At 47.0% G+C, this 12,769-nt stretch overlaps 1 protein-coding gene across 1 annotated transcript in view; it reads right to left on the bottom strand.

Moving 5' to 3' along the window:
• Nucleotides 1-12,769, bottom strand: part of TRAM2 (translocation associated membrane protein 2) — a 69,332-nt gene that overhangs the window by 9,095 nt on the left and 47,468 nt on the right. The window contains exons 3-4 of the mRNA XM_081140854.1: nt 3,621-3,730; nt 3,040-3,156 (exon numbers count right to left, since the gene is read on the bottom strand). Coding sequence (XP_080996980.1) covers nt 3,040-3,156; nt 3,621-3,730 — 227 coding nt within the window. The remainder of the gene's footprint in view (nt 1-3,039; nt 3,157-3,620; nt 3,731-12,769) is intronic.

Below are 12,769 nucleotides of genomic sequence, written 5' to 3' on the forward strand. Positions count from 1 at the left end.
CCCTCTACTAGGTTCGCACCGAGCTCTGGACTTGAGTTTAAAATACGAAGTGAGACATCCCAAGGCTCAGGCAGGGAGAACAGATGCCCACCCACCCTGCTTTCCTCAGTACAGTGTGTGTGTCTGTGTGTGTGTGTTTTGTTCTGACCAATGAAGAGCAGTTCAAAGGTAAATTAAAGTAGGAGGGTGACATTCTTATAACACTGTTGGTTGGTCCAGCCGCACTCCCATCACTCTCTGTGTAACTGCAGAGAAACGTCTGACTCAAACACCAAACAAACTGGTTATTTCTGGAGGGAGGGATCTGGGGTAAATTTTTGCTTCCACTTTTCAACTTTCATTTATTGCTTACTTTTTAAAAAGTGATCATCTACGATGTTTATAAAAACAATCCAGTACTTTAAAAACTGTTGAAGGCTGGAGCAAGAAGATACACTTGTAGTTCATTCACCCTCAAAACCAATATTCACCGAGCAACTCAAGAGCTGGGCAGAGACAGGCAGCAGAGAATCCTGATGCGAACAAGAAAAGCACCACGGCGATGGGCACAGTGCAGAAAACACAGACCCTTAGATGGGGTCTCTGAGGAGGCGCCAGTAGGTAGGGCCTTGGTAGCAAAACGGAGCCCGCATGGGAAGGCAGGGGGATGGAGGATCTGACCAGAAGAACCACTGAGCAAAGCCCAGGAGGCAGGTGAGTTGGAGGGGCACAGGGAAGAACAGTGGGGCTGGGGCCAGTGAGAGGAGGCGGGCAAGGCCCAGAGCACAGCAGTTGGGATTTCACTGTAAGTGGGACGGGACTTTTAAGCAGAAAAATGCATGATCTGATTTATGTTCTGAAAAGATCTGTCTGGCTGAGCAGAAAGAGACTAGGGTGGGAGAGTACAGGAGCAGAAACAGCCTCCTTCTAGAAGGAAGAAATGGTGGCTTGAACTACAGGTTGGAGTTCCCCAACCCTGGCACTAATGGCATCTGGGATCGGTAAGTCTTTGTTGTGGGGACTGTCGTGTGCCCTGCAGGATATTCAGCAGCATCCCTGGCCTCCATCCATGAGATGCCAGTAGCAAGTGGCCAAACGTGCCCTGGGGGCAGTCCCCCTGGAGAGAGCACTGGACTGAGGGTGGCGGTGCAGGTGGAAAGCAGCCGACAGAACCTCAGTGTGTTGTGGGAGTGGGGTCGGCAGGACCTGCTGATGAACTGACTGTGGAGGGTCAAAGAAATAGGACCAAGAAAAATGTGCATCCTAACACATTTATAAAAATGTGATTTTTTAATAAAACTGCTGTTTTCACTCCTTTTACAAAACTGTTCTCCCTTCTTCTTTAGCCAGTCTCATTCCACACAGAAACATCCTGTGAGAAAGATGGCGTAGGTGGGGCCAGGAGCTACACGGCGTCAGGAGGTGGAATGACTGGAGCACTCCAGGGTCTGTGTGTCCCCCCACCATTTCCTGTCCAAGATGTTGAGTGGGGAGCCCGCTGTCACCATGATAAAAGCCTGTTATGAGCTTTCCCCCTCAAAAGTGCTACATTCTCTCAGACTAATTAGTATCATCATTTTCAAGCCCTTGAAGCTGAAAGAAGCAGAGAGAGAGCAGTTGAGCATTTCACACCCTGAAAGGGTGTTAAGTCACTTGGCCACCGGCCTCCAATCTGGTCTGAATGTGTCACAGCTGCGTGGAGCCTAGGGGGAGGCAGAAAGGGTAAGAATGATTCACTCGGAGATGAGGCAATGCTGCTGCTGAAAGACTAGTGAAATGTGGTCCCCAAGCTGTTCTGCCTCCAAGCAGCTCAGGGTCTCCAGAGGCAAATGCGAGCCACACACCAAGAGCTGGGGAGAGGTATGCGATCAGAAGTACCTAGACTTCCTGAGGCCAGGACGTGTGCACAACAGCTGGGGGCGCTGCGCACACAGCTGCCTGTAAGTCCACCCCTGGGACGGAGTGACACGACAGCCATGCTTGGGAGGACAGAAGTCTTAGGTCCCTCATTGAAAATTCCCAGTGCTCTGTTCAGGAGAACTGTTCTGGGATTATAAAAATGATACTGGAAATAAAAGCAATGTACGAAAAAGCATGTTGACTTCTTTGAGAAGATGAATTGAACGTCCATCTCTGGAGGCACAGAGCTCCTCAGGATGTGAATGCTTATCACTGTCACTGTGGGAAGAAGGGAAAGGAGGAAGCAGCGAGGGAAATTTCTAAAAGGACAAGGGGCTGCTGAGTTTTCCAACCCCAGGCCTGGATTTCTCAGGACAATTCCAGCTCCTGAGAAGGAGACCAGGTTGCAGACAGGTGGTGCTCCAGGCTGGGAAGTGGTGTGGGAGGGATTCTAATTAAACACTTCCTAGCAGGACAGGCCGGGTCTCGTTACAGTGAACCCCAGAGGACTGTCCACATTCCTTTGCTGGAAGGAATTCCTCTGTATCAAAGGGTGCCTGAAATAAGAGCCCTACTGTGTACAATGGGGAGACAGATAACTTGTCTGGTCCACCAGGCATTTGTGGGAATGGCGTTGACCCTCACAGGATTTGATGTGCGGACAGCGGGATGCTGGCCTTGCCTGCAGGAGGCAGATGCGGTAAAACAGAAAGCACACTTGACTTGGAACCAGACCCAAGTCCAGGCCGCAGTCTGGCTACGGAGAAAGCACGTGGCCATGGGCACACGGCAGAACCTGAGCTTGGCTTTCTGCATCCTTAACACTGATGCCCGAATGAACATGAACTTGTCTCACAGAATAGTGTTTGCTGGAGGGTCCTGCAAAATGATACAGTGCTACCCAGATATACAGTACCATCGTTGTAACCTCACATAATAACTACAAAAGTGTTTATTTTTGGACAAGATGACTTTCTCCAGCTGTAAAATGGCATTTATGACATTTGGCCCCTCTCTCACAAGACCGTGAGGATATAAAAATAGCTCCAGTTCTAAAAAATGGCCCAAAGTTTCCATACAGCGCCTCACTCCTTTCCTTCCCCGCTGCACCCTTCGCAGTGATCTATCAGCGATCCAAGAAGAGCCACAAGGACCACTCACCGTCACCGCCACGTAGAAGCACCATATCACTGAGCTGAGATGAAAGACAACCAGCTGTCCAGATTCATTGAACTTGCTGTGTTTGACCTTGGAGAGATGAAGCCGTTTGCTGATTTTCTAAAGAATAAAGAGAATCCCACATATTAATACACGAGTGTACTGGTAACAGGCAGGCTGAAGTTTGAAGGCAGCCACAATCCAAGTTATTCAGTGTAAGCCTACTGTGTGCATATAGTGCTTAGTGTAAAGCAAACATTTAGAGAAAGCAGCAAGATTAGTGTCCTCAGCCTAGCTGTAAAGAAAACACTACCAACTAAACTACGTATGACAGACCATTCGGACGCTGTCCTGTCCGATTTTAGGCAGCACTCTCCCATGTAATAAATACTGCTGTCTCCTGTGCTGGCTGAAGAAGCCTGTGAGAGGGACAGGGACCAAAGTGTGGGAGAGACGTCCAGTCAATAGGACCAACCCAGGCACGAAAATTAGGAGTGAAAAGGTTCAGAGCTCCTCCAACGTGAGCTCCTGTGACCCAGGCAATGCCCCAGTTTCTGGTCTTGGAATCTAGATGCATCACTTACGTCTAAAATGTACTCCTGAACCACAGCATGCAAGATGATGGTGATGAAGATGTAGAACAAGATTGTGACCAGGTCCTTCGGCCCGTAGTGGTAGTGCACGGTCTCACTGTCTGAGGAGGCAAAAAGAGCCACGTCAGCATCCCTGGGCTGAGGAAGTTTCTCTGGGACCCAAAACTGAAAGGAGAGCTGAGGGAAAATGTGCCACTGATGCTCTCCTTTTGCTGTAATGTAAACCCCAGACTTAGAAGAAAGAGTTTCTGCCCTAGAATCCTACCTCTGGACTTGACCCTTGAAAAGTGCCAATGGGGAAGGCTAAGGGGAACCAAGCACATCCCAATTTGTGATGGCTCCATTTCCTGAGTCTAGGCAGGAAAGTGCAGTGGTCACAAGCCAGGGGTTGGAGACAGCCAATCTTGATCACTCCCTGGCTGTGTGACTATGGAGAAGTGACCAACCTCTCTGAGCCGCAGTTTCCTCCTCTATAAACAGGACTGCAGTTATACTTCATCAAGGAGGCATAACACAGGGGTTAAGAGTGTGGATTCAGAAGCCCGAGTTGGTATCATGGCTCTGTCATTTACTTCCTATGTGACTCTGGGCGCCTCTAATATGTGGCCTTTCTGTGCCTCAGTTTCCTCATCTATAAAATGAGGATAACAGCAGTGTCTGTATCATAAGGTTATTGTGAGAGATGACTTAATAAATGCAAGTTTCTTAGAATAGTATCTGCTATATATGTATTTGCTATTATTTTTATTGTCGATGTTGGGAGAATTACACTATTATGAGAATAAAATGAGATAATTTGTAGGCAAGATGCTTATCACAGTGCCTATCATCATGGTAAGCATGCAATAAATGGTAGTTTATTAAAATATTATTTAATAGCAATCAATTAGAATCCCAGATATATAAGTCTTATGAAGCTCGGGGAGTCCAGTCTCTTTCTCTGTGGACAGAGGACGTACATCCACATTTGAGTTAGCAGGCCTCAGGGTTGCAAGTTTGTGAACTTGGGCCTAGATTTAAATCCCCTCCAGCCAGCAGACACACTGGCCACCCTTCCAGCTGTGCTGCATTCCGCTGAGTCACACACATGAGTCATCTCTCTGCCGGGATAGTTACCAGCAGGTAAATGAGCTTCTGGGTGGCCCAGAACCCAAAGTAGAGCCCATTGGGTCACTGAGAGTCAACCCACGGCTTCCACCACCCTGCACTGGGAGAATGTGACAGTGGGCAGGGTGGAGGGTGGGGGGGGTGGCAAGGACGGGGAACACATGAACTCTGAAATCAGACAAACTTCCCTTTTTCCTCTCCCTCCTCCTTTCCACAAAGACCTATTCTGTGAGAGGCACTGAGCTAACTGCTGAAATACGGACAGAAGACATTGCCCCGGCTCCAGAGTGCTCAGATCCACAGAGACACTGACAAATAAATATTCTGTTACCTACATTCAGGCACTTGGTAGCAGGAGGTAAACACAGCAACAGGAGCCAAGGCATGCGGGGACCTGGCTAGGGCTGGGGTGAAGGCGGTGAGGTAGGAGGCCAGGGTGAACCGGAAACCCAGGAATAAGTAGGGGTGGTCGTGGTAATGGGGGGCATCCTAGGCAGAGGAGGGGGCATCGGCAAAGGATGCAGGGAATGAGGCTGGAGTGCAACAGGAACCGGGGTGGGGGCTCTCATGGTAGGTGAATGGCCTGGGTGCCTGGTGAAAGGGTGTGGACTTTATCCCGAAGGCAAGGCGGAGACATCGAAGAATTTGAATTCAACAGGAAAATGATGAAATGTGGGCTTTGGAGAGTTCAGCCTGGCAGCAGTGAACAGCATGGTGCCTGGAGGTCAAGGCACCAGTTAGGGAGCTGTCGCGGTGACCCAGGTGAGGAGCTGCGAGGGCAGGAGGGCGAGGGCAGTCAGGGATGGAGAGCTGCTGAGACTAGGCAGCTGACCCTCCCAAGGGCCGAGGCCTGGGGTCAGGCCCTGAGGACCAGGGGAGACTGGCGGTGGGAGGAGAGATGGGTGCGGGGCTCAGCCCCTCCCTGCCCTCGTCCATCTGTACAGCCCGGATGACATTTTCTCTGCCTTCTTCGGGAGAGAGGATCAAAGGAAACTAAGTAGACAGCAGCGTATTTTGAAACTGTAAACTTACTAAACACATGCACTTTCATCATCAAGACCAGCGTCATTAGGCAAGATGGGAGTTGCACCAAACCAAGAAAAGCACAGTCCAGAAGCAGGGAAATCACTACTATCAAGACTGGATTATCCATTTTAAAGCTTATTCAGGTCACCTGCCATTCTTCCCCCAAGTGCCATGGTTCCAGAGACGTGGCCACAGCCTTAAATCCTTCCTGAAACAAGAATGGGCGTATGAATTCACACACTGTTTAGTTCCTTCGCTGTCCAGAGCTACCTGCACACTTCTCATCGACCAATAAACCATGTTCAAGGCTCCAAGCTGGGCAGTGAGGAGCCAGCAACGAACAAGGCAGGCACGGCCCTGCCCTTTTGGAGCTTAGTGAGTACACATCAAATTCTCTAAACTAAAAAACCAGAGGCCAAAGAAATCTACCACAACAAACACAAGCAACCATATTAAAGAAGATCTATTCAATGGGCTTCAACAGATATGTCTCCAAGGAAGACATACCAATGGCCAACAGGTACATGACAAGGCGCTCAACATCCCCACCATTAGGGAAATGCAAGCCGCAACCACAGTGAGGCACCACCTCGCACGCGTTAGAATGGCTACAATTCGGGGGGGAAAACAAAAATAGAAAATAACAAGTGTTGATGAGGGTGTGTATAAATTAGAATCTTTGTGCACTGTTTGTGGGAATATAAACTGGTGCAATCACTGTGGAAAACAGTATGGTGGTTCCTCAAAATTAAAAACAGAACCACCATATGATCCTGCAGTTCCACTTCTGCGTGTACTCAAAAGAACTGAAAGCAGAATCTTGAAAAGATATTTGAACACCCATGTTCATAGCAGCACTATTCACAATAGCCAAAGGTGGAAACCACCCAAGTGTCTATAAACAGGTGAATGGAAAAACAAAATGTGGTACACACATATAACAGAGTATGATTCAGCCTGAGGAAGGAAATCCTGTCACATACTACCACACGGATGAGGCTAGAGGACACTATGCTAAATAAAATGAGCCAGTCACAGAAAGACAAATACTGTATGATTCCATCCCATGAAGTTCCTAGGGTAATCAAATTCACAGAAACAGAAAGGACAATGGTGGTTGCCAGGGGGTGGGAAAAGGGGAATGGAGAACTGCTGTTTAATGGCTACAGTTACAGTTTTGCAAGACTGTTTGCCCAACAAAATGAATGTCCTTAACACTACTGAACTGGACACTTAAAAATGGCAAAGACTATAAATTTTACATAATGTGTATTTCAGCACAATTTAAAACAAACACCAGCAGCCTAAGTGCTTTGACATGGAGTGAAGGCTGAGGGGGAAATAACAAGAAGCAGAGCCTCATGGAGGGAGGAGGGGACAGGGAAGCTAAGGAGTGGAGGAGGGAGAGCTGGGGAGGGTGGGTGGACTGAGGATGGAGTGAAGCTAGAAAGCAGGGGTGGGACAGGCTGCAGAGGTACAGGCCATGGCAAAGTATCTGAAAGGCAATGGAAAACTACTGGAGGATATTAGTTACACACATATTTATAACCATCCCTCTCCTGTCATGCTGAATGGGTTAGAGAGGCAGGGAGAGCAGTTAGAAGGCGCCTGCCAGGATTCTGAGCCAGGGGGTGGCAGTGGGCGCCTTGCTCTAGGCGGTGGCAGAGCGGTGGAAAGAAGACAAGTTCAGAGAGATGCGGGTGACGGAATCAAAAGAGCCAGCTGACAGACTGGCTGTGGGGAATGGTTCTAAAGCTCCTTCTGGAATCTCGTGTGTAGCCCATAGCCCTCCATGCTTTCACAATTCCTCAACGTGTGCTGTCTTGCTTGATCCTCAGAACCATCTCATAAGATAAGCAAGGAAAGCGAATGAGGAAACAGGATTCACAGAGTTAAGGGACATGGGCCACTTCTCAGGTCTCCCAGTGTCCAAAAGCCACCTCAGGGTCAACCTGAACCCCTCATGCCCTCCCCAGGCCCCAAATCCTTACTGGTAAGAAGCCTCTCCTTTGAGCTCTGTCTCCCACAATCCCAACAAGCAGCATCATAGGAAAACCCCCCGAAGCTGTGCTCTGATTGATACATGTTCTCTCAATGCTTCCCCTTATATGCCATCTTCCTTCTGACCAGAGCGGGAAAGTAAATTGGTTTGACTCCATCAGCTTTCCACAGAGCTATGGAGGCTGAACTCTGTGTACTTCTAGGAGGCTGGAAACAAACTGATGGTTTTGATTTTTTTCTTTTTAAATTTTGGTTGCTTACTAATTCTTATAAAAATCCTCAAGTTTGTGCTCCCACTCTTTAAGTGCTCCCCCATCTCACATGAGCTCTCAAAAAGAACAGCCGGCCGGGCGTGGCTCAGCGGTTGAGCGTCAGCCTAGGATCCAGGTGATCAGGGTTCGATTCCCAGTCAGGGCACATGCCCGGGTTGTGGGCTTGATCAATGACTCTCTCATCATTGATGTTTCTATCTCTCTCCCTCTCCTTTCCGCTCTCTGAAATTAATAAAGATACAATAAAAAAAACAAAAAACAACAGCAGTAGTTTGGCAGTAACCTGCCATACTTTTTTAGAAGAGCAAGTGTCAGCACGTCTCTGAGCTATTAGACCAGAGAGGTGATCCTGGTCACAAGTCACAGCAAACTGCCTACAGAGACCAGGTGGGCAACACAAAAAAGCAAAGTGGTCCAGGTGTCTGAAGATAAATCCTTTCCACACAGAGTCTGCTGCACTAAACACGAATAGGCTTTACTTCCACAGTACACTTTCCACTGTTTTTCCTTCAATGTATCACCCTCTTGGTCTATTACATTTCCACCTGAAGAGAAAAACAAGCTTAAGATATATCCACTTTCCTTTAACTTTACTAAAACAAAAACAACAAGTGAAACTGTTAGGGACACACTAGAGAGGAGTGGTGACTGTGGACAACTTCAGGGCATGAGTCCCAAAGGGGTGAAGGAAGGTGCTTCTCAGCCACTGAGGCCATGGGAGGGGTGCAGCCTTGTGTGGCCAGATTCCCAATATTTCAAAAGCAAAGAGGGAGATCTTTACATGAAATCATCTGATTTAAAAATACTGGTGACTAATTCAAAGAAATTTAAAAACACTTTATGGGCCAACACCAAACTGGCCAAAGAAAACAAATTGGAAGCCAACTCTGACCACAGGCCACCAATTTGCACTCTCCAGCCTAGATGACTGCTGACACCTTTCCAACACCAATATTCTATGCCTCTTCTTCCTACACACTCCCCCTGCCTTCCATGGAGTATGTCAATATGCCCTACTGTGGAAATTAATCTAGTTTTGGAAGAAAGTGCCTTCAATTTCAGTAATGATCTTCCCACTGCAGAGATGTTATCCCATCTCCCATCAAAAGGGACACTGCTTATCTTTGCTTATCTCTGATCACAGCTTTAAAAGACAGCTAAAATAATCAATGAGAGTCTTGGATGTTTTGACAACCTCTGTTATCAGCTGTCCCTTTCCGCGAGTGACATTATTCTTATTGACCTCCTGTTTTGCTTCCTATAACTGAGAGAGTTCTTCTGTTTTCTCTGGTGTCACCTGTAAGCTCTTCTCTTGCCTGCCTGTACATGTTCCAATCTTATCTTGATACTACTGTGGCATGCTCTGACCTCCTTCCTGTGACCCGAGCTGGTTGGCAGCCACTTGGGTTTTCGTATCTCCTTCGAGTCCCAGCACCTTCCAATGAGGCTCTGCCTTTGTCTGAAAAACCAGTTGTTTAAACAGCATCAAAGAACAACTTCAATGCTTCTTTCCTGCCCAGGTTCCTCCCTCACTCCTGCAAATCTGCATTTGTAAAGTTTATTTTTGACTGGGTTCTGTGCTTACAGACAATTGTTTTCACATTATTTCATATCTTTTACAGTATGTATATGAATCTGAACTTAGGTATGGGGGAAAAAAACCACCATAAGCAAAATCAAGGGGCAAATCATCACCTAGGGGGAAATATTTACACTTCAGATCATACACAAAGGGCTAATCTTGCTAATATGTAAACAGCTCCTAGAACTTGAGGATAAAAAGGTAAGAGAATGGGCAAAGGATATGAACAGATAATTCAAAGACAGAAAAACACACACAGATGGCCCTTATACATTTAAAAAGATGCTCAACCTTACACAGAAGCGAGAAATGCAAATTAAAAGTACAATGAGATGCCATTTTATACCTATCATATTGGCAAAAATCTGGAGCTTGCAATGCACTCTTGCTGAGGCTGTAGGCAGACAGGCTCTCTCACACACTGCTGGCGGGAACGCAAAACACACCACCTCTTTGAAAGGGCAACGTGGAAGTTTCTACCGAGATTACAAATTCATCGGCCCTTTGATGCAGAAATTTCACTTCTGGGAATTTATCTTACAGCTGCCATGTTCAAAATAACGTGTGTAAAAGGTTAGGCACGGCAGCCCTGTATTGAACAATAAACTATTGGGAAGAACCCAAGTGGTTTTCACCTGTAGGGGACTGGTTAAGCCACAGTTATACTACACCGCAAAGTGCGGCTGTGGACCAACAGCATCCGCATCACCTGTGAGCTAGAGATGCACATTCCCGCATTCCTGCCCCGGGCCCATGGAACCGGAAACTCAGGAATCTGTGTTTAACGGCATCTCCAGGTGGTTCTCACGCACGCTAAAATTTAAGAAGCACTGATGTAAACCAAGCAGCTGCTTTAAAAATCAGAGAGAAATGAAGATCAAGGACAGGTAAAACGAATCAGGAGACAGAAGGCAGGACGGGGGTTGCTTTGAGGGGGTTATTGACTAGAAGGAGTACGAGGAAGCTGGGCGGGCTGTGCCTGGATCTAGGTGATGGTGTTACATGGGAGTGCACATATGTACAAATTCATCACGCCATACTTTTAAAAAATGTGTGCTTTCCTCTGTGTGCTATATGTACTTTAGTAAAATTTGGAAGAAAATGAAAATACTCTCTACATAGTCACATAAAACGATATCCAGAATACATTATTTAGTAGAAGAAAAAAGCAAGTATAGACAGAACATAGAGTATTCTACTTGTTATGTGAGAAAGGGGAGAAAAGACAACTACATATTTGTATTTGCATGAAAAAATACTGGAAGGTGTCATAAGAAATCCTGTAAGGACACACAGGGAATGAAGCAATGCCCACAGGATGGGGTGGCAAAGGGAGGGAAGGTAGGTGGGAACAAGACTTTCACTCGTGTGATCCAAGCTCTCTCTGCCTCAGTTACCCTTTCTGGCCAATGGGGATAATACCATCTACCTTTTTCACAGCACTATAAGGATAACATAGCTGACTTAGGAAATATAAAATAAGTGCTACACTGATAGATGAGGTTACCATGACTGCCTCCAACAGTCATGAAAGAATCAGAAGCTAAAGGAACAGAACAGTCACTGTCCAGCACACACACACACTCCCATCAAGGTAGGGTAATAATACAAACAACTCTAAGCCAGGCCCTGCAGTGAGCGTGTCTTGTAAGTGACATCACTGACTCCTCACAGTGACCCTGAATTTTAGACCCATTCACAGACATGACAGCAGTTACTGTGCCCAAGGCTCTAACCACACCACTGATGCCAGGGCCCAGGGCCCGCCGTCTCCGCACCAGGCCCCTCTGCTTCCTGACTCCCCTGTCAACCCCACAGAGAGTGCATTCATTAAACCCTGCCACCTGCCCACTCCGGGAGATGTCAGAGAAAAGAGAGAGCTGAGGACAGCATGGGGCACACAGCAGTGTTCTGACTGCCACGGCGGCCCCGTCTCCCTGGGCTGCCAGGCCACATCCGCTCTGACTTCCCAACCTGGATGGCGTGGCCAGTGGCATTTGAACTGCAAGCACCGTCATGGTTCTCACACACACACTGTTAGGGGCTGAACTGTGTTTCCCCCGCCCGACAAAGAAAAAGACATAGTGGAGTCCCAACCCCCAGTGCCTCAGATATGACCTTACTTGGAGATAGGGTCAAGTTAAAATCAGGTCATTAGGGTGGGCCCTAATCCAACAAAAATGATGTCTTTGTAAAAGGGGGAAATTTGGACACAGAGACAGACACACGTAGAGGGAAGACAGTCATCCACAAGGCAAGGAGAAAGGCCTGGAGCAGCTCCCTCCTCACAGCTCTCAAAGGAACCAACCCTGCCGACACCTTGATTTTGGACTTCCAGCCCCCATAAACATGATACAGTAAATGTACGTAGTTTAAGCCACCCAGTCAGTGGTACTTTGTCATGGCAGCTCCAGCAAACTCATACACACACATAAACAGTCCTCCCACCCCCTTTCAGGCTGCCCAGAGAATTAAAGATATAGCTGAGGAATCTTCAAACTTACCATTTTAACCCCATATTACATGACTGGAATATATTTCCTCCAGTTTTACAGTAAGGTAGGAATACAAGAAAGGGATAGTTTCATGATGTAAAAAGATGTAGCAAAGGTAAGAGAAGTGTTAAAGAGAATTTAGAAGTAAAAGCACCTAGCTTCTGAATTGTTTTCTGGAAGTACTATTCCTTTTTATAAGGTTGTAACCCTCCCTGCGGCTTTCAGAAGAGAAATATCACAAGTCCTAGGGGGCAGGCCAGGCACACGCTCAGCCTCCACTGCAGTTTACAAACCTGAGGCTTCTACACGATCGGCCTGGGCAGGCCATGCCTACAGCTGGGGAAGGTGTGAACTTTTTTTTTAATTCATTGAAAGCCATAAAGGAAAAATAATTCCTGAAGATCACATACAAGAAAAGTCTAAAATATTGGCTTTATTTTTTTTTTTAACTTGGATAAAAATAATGTAAACAAGCCCATTGCTAAATGAAGAACAAACATTATTTCAAAAAGAACTGAGTATGAAAAATTGTCCGATCTAGATAGAAGATCTGATCAGGAAAGATGGGAATGTGAAGTAGGAACGTGGGTGGGGTCCAGGTCAGAGGCTGTGAGGGAAGGGAGGAAGCAAGCTGACTCAGCAGAAGAGGCAGCTGGA

Source organism: Miniopterus schreibersii (genome assembly GCF_964146895.1).
Source record: "Miniopterus schreibersii genome assembly, chromosome: 6".
In the NCBI taxonomy this organism is placed as follows: Eukaryota; Metazoa; Chordata; class Mammalia; order Chiroptera; family Miniopteridae; genus Miniopterus; species Miniopterus schreibersii.